Genomic DNA, 7,071 nt, shown 5'->3' with positions numbered 1-7,071 from the left:
GCATAAGTGTTTTTGAATGACGATGCAAATCTTACGTACACAACTCAACTGAGAACTTGTCGGCTAGGGAGAAATAGAAACGGAGGCAATGAATCAGAATGGACAAAGGAGAAAATTGCCAAAAAAACTGAACTCATTAGCTTTATAACGAAGATGACAAGTAGGATCTCACAGCTTACATTCTACATATGGCATAATACATGCATCTTATCTCATATTATAGCACTACTAATCAAACAGACCTAAATCAGATCTCTCCTCTCCGAGACCAGCGAAGCAAAGCAAGCACCAAGCGGCCGGCAAGCAGCCAGCCACCGCGGTTGGGCAGGTGTAGCTATAGCCTACGCGGACGGCTTGCGCACGAAGTAGCGGTAAGCGGCGACCTTCCGCTTCCGGGAGCCGGAGTTGTCGATGGAGAGCACCATCTTGCCGGCCTCCTTGGCCGTGAAGGCGTTGTGGACGGGCTCGTCGGCGGTCGCCGGGACCTTCCTGGTCCGCTCGACGCAGAGCGTGTAGCTGCCCTCGGCCGCCGGCACGTACTCCGCGCCGTAGTCCAGTTCCCAGCCGCCGACGACCAGGTCCCACGTTATCGTTGCGCCGGCCTGGAAATTGCAAGAAAATATCGTCGTTGGTTAGTCCCCGAGAAAATGTGGTATAGCGCTGGTACCAAGAGATTACCCTTGAGTTGATGCAGATTATCAATGCACAGATGAGTACGCAATAAAGTAAGTTTGTACTGTACTGCACTACATCTAAAGATCACATTGGAGTATTGGACGCCTGACCAGGGTGACGTACAGTTGTCATTTCTTTACAACCGTTAAAGAAAAGAATCGACTTGATGCTTGAAAACAGAAAGACGAGAATTGACCACTGACATCACTAGCGAACAAAAACTCACAACCCTTTCTTGTGCAGGTTGTACGCCTCCAATTAGGGAAGCACAAAAGCTTTCTACACGCAAAGATTAGCAGCTAAGGGCATCTCCAACGGGGCAGACCCAAGTGCAAAAACTCGTCCGTTTGGGTCTTTCCGGACAAAACCTGCTCCCAACGGGGCTACCCACCTTAAAAACGGACAGGTGCAGGCGTCCGGTCTGACCCAAAACTGGCGTAAATTTGGGAGACTTTTGGGGCGAGCCGGACGCACGCGGACGCACGCGGATGTCCACTGTATCCGCCTATGTCCGCATCCTGGCCCATCTGACAGTGACACAAAATACAACCACCTGCGCCCCCACCCTGCTCTCTCTCCTCTCGGTTGCTTTTTTCCATGGAAAAGACCATCGCTCCACGCCGGAATCGATGTCGACTAGCCAAGCTCCGCCGCCACCCTCGCACGGAGGCCGCCGCCGCCGCCCTCCTCGCTTTTCCAGCCTGCCGGAAGTCGCCGAGCAAAAACGGGCGCCGCCGGCCCTCGACGCCGCCGAGCAAGACGAAGTCGGGGCGGAGCTCGCCGGGCCGGGACGGGGACGGAGCTCGCCCGGTCCAAGCCGCCGACCTTGGAGACGACGCAAGCGACGTTGGCGGGCGCGCCGGCCGGGCGCCTTGACGAAGCCGCCGGACTCGGCGAGCGAGGCGCCGGCCACGTCGGGCACGAAGTCGATGTGTATCTCGGCCGAAGGAGACCGCCGGGCCGGGCGGCCGCCGCCGCGGAGCGACTCCGTCACCGAGGGCCCGGGGCCGCGGCGCCGTGCTCGGACGCCGCGCCGCGCGCCGGCCTCGCCACGTCCGCCATGCCCACGCCGTGCCCGGGGGCCGCGCCGTGCTCGGGACGCGCGCGCCCGCGCCGGCCTCGCCACGTCCCGCCATGCCCACGCAGGGCTCGCGCGGGGCTCGCCGCGTCGCGCGCCGTCGCCGGACTCGCCCGCCGGCCATGGCCGCGCGAGGGCTCGGGCGGGGCTCGTCGTGGCCGGCCTCGCCACGCCCGCCATGCCCACGCGGGGGCTCGCGCGGCTCTCGGCTGCGCCGCGCCATCGCCGGGCTCGCTCGCCGGCCATGGGCTCGGGCGGGGCTCGCCGCGCCGTGCCTCGCCACGCCCGTGCCGTGGCCGGCCTCGCCACGCCCGCCATGGCCGGCAGGGGCTCGCGCGGGGCTCGCCCCGCCGTGCCTCGCCAGGCCCGCGCCGGCGGCCACGCACCTCCGCAGCGCCGCCAGCCCCACGCGCGCGCTCTCCACGCACCTGCGCAGCGCCTCGCCTCCCCTTCCCCGGCAAGAGCCTCGTAGCTGCTCGGCCGCCGGCGCGTGGGCCGTCCTCCGGTCGCTGCAACTAGTACTACTACTAGTAATATATTTGGGTCTTCTATGCGCGTTGGGGAGTACTAGTCCAGACCGGCGTTCGCACGCGTCCGCAGGCCGTCCGTGTGTCCGGGCCACGACCCATACGGATGAAATGGGACGTCCGTTTGGGTCTTATGGTTGGAGATGCCCTAAAGCTCCACTAATTTACCCTGCTAATGCAGTAGTACTGCGTACTTGAGAAAACAGTGAGCACACCCGTCTCTCTTTTCACTTTCATCACGCCGCTGCTGCTGCTTGCCAGTATGAGCTGACAGTGCGTGGAGAGCCGCGCCGTGGCGTGAGGCGTAAAGAAAAGGCAAAGCCACGGAAAGAGCGCACGGCCGCTGTCGTCTGTACCCGAGTGGCCACTACTACTTTATCCCGTAAAACCTCTCACATCATGTACGAGGTGAGGACAAATGCCCCCGAAGAAAATCGAAGCGCATTCAAACCTTGGCTGAGAAATTCACATGCGCCTGTATGTATCGGCCACCACCGTTTTCTTCCTTAAAAATTTGAGTTTTATCGTTTCATACCGTCCAGGAATCACGAGAGGTTGTGAGCAGCGGTGGTAGATGTGCGTGAGCAGTGTGACTGAAATTACAGCTAGTAGCTCGGGTCATGTGAACTCAGGGATACCGAGGAGCGCCCATGCGGTGCCACGCCCGTGTCAGTCAAGTTCGGCAGGGTCGCAGCAGCGGCCAGGACGGCGGGCAGCTGCTGCTGCGGTGCTTTACGCAGTGTCCACCGCTGGCATGGCATGGCAACACGGCGATGCCACTTTTGCAGTGTGCCTAGCCTGTTCCACGCCAGAGTATTTCAAAATCGAAAGGCGAAAACTCGCTCACATGCGACCCTGCCTGCCATCGGTCCATCAGTCCATCCAAGGATTCTGCTCTAGCTACCTCATCACCCAAAGATGCTTTGCTACTACTGTAGGTCTGAAGCCTATCCGCTCAATCAGTCACCCTCGAGGTGAAAATGTAAAAAATAGGAAAGACGTTGGGCGCATGAGCCAAGAACCGGACCTGCCTGGGACACGGCGAAAGCAAACGAACAAACGAAGTTCTTGCCCGGTCTCGGCTAAAGCAAGCGAACAAAATTTGTGTAGACCCGATTTCGGGAACACGGATGGAGACGGGCGCAAGGAGGAGGGGTATACGATGAAAACCTACTTTCTGCGGCCCAGATGATGTAGTTTACCACCCAAAAGTATGTTAAACAGTTGTAATGAGCAGCAGCAATGTGTGAGGATATACCTCAATGCCGTCGATCTCCAGGAACACCTTCTCGCCGCCCTTGATGGTGAACTCGGACGCCGGCTTGGGCGGGCCGTTCTCTAGCTCGCTCGCGCGGCTCAGCCCGCCGTACTGCACCGGCACAAGCTCCGGCCGGATGAACCTGCGCGCACCCACCGCCCGGCCGTGTCAGCAACGAGAACCAACCCGACGGAGCCATTAACTAGAGCTGAGAATGCTTACTTGAATAGCGTCTCGGCGACGTTGCCCTCCCTTGCGATGACGAACTTGCTCTTGGTGCGCTCCGTCAGGAACGGCGAGATCATCGAGAAGAGCACCGAGAAGTACCACGGCACGTTCACGAACACCTGCGCGATTACGAGCGCCGTTAGCAGAAAATCAGCAGGTGCTCGACGAAATGTCTAACTAACTACAGAGCACGTCCAGTGCAAGTACCTTGCGCGCGACCATCTCGGGGTAGTTGTCCTGGAACAGCGAGAGGATCTGGTTGGAGGCGGCGCGGAGCTCGCGCTTGGGCATGTCCCGGAGGTCCGTCACCTGAATAATGGCATTGACCCCGCCGGGGCGGAGCTGGAGGGCCCGCACGCCGCGCTCCATGACCTGGACGCGCCACCGGAGGAACCGGGCGAGGCGGTCGCCGTCCCCGAATGCCCGGTCGTACATCTCCCGGTCCCGGAACACCCCGTACGCGTTGTAGCAGACGGGGCGGCCGTCGCGGTCCCAGCCGTGCATGTAGGCGACCACGCCCTCCAGGTCCTTGAACCCGAGGTCCTCGTCGACGACCGCGTCGGCGCGGAACTCGGCGCGCCAGGCGGCGCAGCGGAGCACCATGGCGTGCGCGTCGCGGACGCGGAAGTCCCTCGCGCGGAGGAACTTGAGGAGCACCACGTCGGCCCGCTCGTCCGCGTCTTGGGCGGGAGTGGAGCCGTCGGCGTCGCTGGGGGGCGGCGGCGGGTTGAGGGGCACGCCCCAGATGGAGATTGGGTCCGGGTGGGTGGCGAGGAGCGCCCGCAGGTCGGCCAGCGCGCGGAGGTCGGAGGACGGGAGCGCCGCCGCCACGTACGAGTCCTCCTTGAAGGAGGCCGCGCGGAGCAGCGAGGTCGCGTCGATGAGGGACCCCATCAGGCTGCGCTTCGCGCCCGAGGGCGGCGGCTTCGGCGCCGCGTCGACGGCCGGCGCGGGGGACGCGGCGGCGGTGGGAGACATGGGGGTTTTGGTGGGAATGCGGGCGAACGGCGAGGAAGGAGGAGAGGTGGTGGGTTTGAAAATGGAGCGCGACGGAGCGTGGCGTTATGATGGTGGCGTGGGCTGTGGTGTGGCCGGCGTCGCCTGCTCTGCTCTCGCTGCCTTGCTCGCCTCTCTCGTGGGGGTTTAAAAGGAGGAGGCAGCAAAAAGTATGACGGGGAGGCTTGGAGTTGTCGTGTCTCCGGTATAGCTGGGCTGCCTGGGCATGTGGGAAGCCCGGCCCAAACATCGCAAACATGGGCCAGAAAATTTAGGCCGGGCCGGGCAGGGCCTGGTGAGTTGGTAGTGTATTTTGGTGATTTAACGAAGCGGCCTGTCCCATGGTTACGGGCTTTCGGGCTTTTTGACCGGGTCGAGCTGGCTATAGCCTGATTTTTTAGCACTAGGCTTTTCTTGGCCCGGCCCGGAGGATGCCTTAGGTAAGGAAAATATTACTCCTTCTGTTTCATTCTATAGTGCCTATAGTTTTTTGGCACGGAAATTAGCGCAAGAGCATTTTTTACACAAGATTCCTAGCTGAACGATTTTTTGGCCCGGAGTATGTTTATCTTTACTATATACCATATATCCACTTTTGTTGGTATAAGACAGTATTTCAGTTTTTCTCTCTCTAAAAAATATCATCACCACGGCATGACGCGATCTCAACCCTCCATTTTTGAACCGGATGTTGGATGGTAACTTCTAATTTTTCTAAAAAAGGGATAAAAGGCAAAGTTGTTAGCTCAAACATCGTTTCACTACTAGGCTTTCGTGCAGACGTGCACGCATGCTTGGGGTCTTTTTTTAACAAGGATTGGGTCACAAGCAATTCAGTGGTGGGAGCACAACTATTAGAAAGGTCCAAAGCGAAATGAAAATTACAAACTACACATACATGTACATTTACACCAAGGATCCCGAAGACAAAAGTAAAAAATCTATTCCATATAGTCATTCTCCACCGCAACATGTTGACGAACTCGACGGCTAGAGGAGAGGTGTTGTCGCCAGGGATGAACCACTTGGGATGGCACCTTTTAATGAATCTTCGGCTCGAACTGAAAAAGCTTCCAAGATGTCCTCTGGCCAGGAGGTTGAACAACAGTTGGATCATGGCCTTGGAGAGCCGCCTACCGGCCACAAGGAGAAGAGGCAAGACGGCCCAAGCCATCGTGCGTCCTCTACCTATAAACTATAGAAAAGACACATCAATAGACTGATGGCGTGTAACTCACACGTTCGTTGGGAACCCCAAGAGGAAGGTATGATGCGCACAGCAGCAAGTTTTCCCTCAGAAAGAAACCAAGGTTTATCGAACCAGGAGGAGCCAAGAAGCACGTTGAAGGTTGATGGCGGCGGGATGTAGTGCGGCGCAACACCGGAGATTCGGCGCCAACGTGGAACATGCACAACACAACCAAAGTACTTTGCCCCAACGAAACGGCGAGGTTGTCAATCTCACCGAGCTTGCTCTGTAACAAAGGATTAGATGTATAGTGTGGATGATGATTGTTTGCGAGAAAACGAGTAAAGAACAATAGCGACAGATTTGTATTTCAGATGTAAAGAATGGACCGGGGTCCACAGTTCACTAGAGGTGTCTCTCCCATAAGATAGCATGTTGGGTGAACAAATTACAGTCGGGCAATTGACAAATAGAGAGGGCATAACAATGCGCATACATGACATGATGAATATTATGAGATTTAATTGGGCATTACGACAAAGTACATAGACCGCTATCCAGCATGCATCTATGCCTAAAAAGTCCACCTTCAGGTTATCATCCGAACCCCTTCCAGTATTAAGTTGCAAAACAACGGACAATTGCATTAAGTATGGTGTGTAATGTAATCAATAACTACATCCTCGGACATAGCATCAATGTTTTATCCCTAGTGGCAACGAGTACATCCATAACCTTAGAGGTTTCTGTCACTCCCCAGATTCACGGAGACATGAACCCACTATCGAGCATAAATACTCCCTCTTGGAGTTAAGAGCAAAAACTTGGCCGAGCCTCTACTAATAGCGGAGAGCATGCAAGATCATAAACAACACATAGGTAATAGATTGATAATCAACATAACATAGTATTCTCTATCCATCGGATCCCGACAAACACAACATACAGAATTACAGATAGATGATCTTGATCATGTTAGGCAGCTCACAAGATACGACAATGAAGCACATGAGGAGAAGACAACCATCTAGCTACTGCTATGGACCCATAGTACAGGGGTGAACTACTCACTCATCACTCCGGAGGCGACCATGGCGGTGAAGAGTCCTCAGGAAATGAA

The 7,071-nt window shown here is 57.0% G+C and overlaps 1 protein-coding gene across 1 annotated transcript; it reads right to left on the bottom strand.

The window, feature by feature from the left end:
- Positions 1-341: 341 nt before the first annotated feature.
- Positions 342-4,744, bottom strand: LOC124705736 (patellin-6-like). The gene is made up of 4 exons (XM_047237443.1): positions 3,974-4,744; positions 3,761-3,885; positions 3,539-3,680; positions 342-602 (listed from the first exon to the last, which is right to left on the bottom strand). The coding sequence occupies exons 1-4, from the start codon at positions 4,742-4,744 to the stop codon at positions 342-344; spliced, it is 1,299 nt and encodes a 432-aa protein (XP_047093399.1).
- Positions 4,745-7,071: the final 2,327 nt, after the last annotated feature.

The sequence above is a fragment of the Lolium rigidum genome, chromosome 4 (assembly GCF_022539505.1).
Source record: "Lolium rigidum isolate FL_2022 chromosome 4, APGP_CSIRO_Lrig_0.1, whole genome shotgun sequence".
NCBI classification, from domain to species: Eukaryota; Viridiplantae; Streptophyta; class Magnoliopsida; order Poales; family Poaceae; genus Lolium; species Lolium rigidum.
The sequence above is the reverse complement of the archived record's forward strand: the minus strand, read 5'-3'. Positions and strand labels throughout refer to the sequence as shown.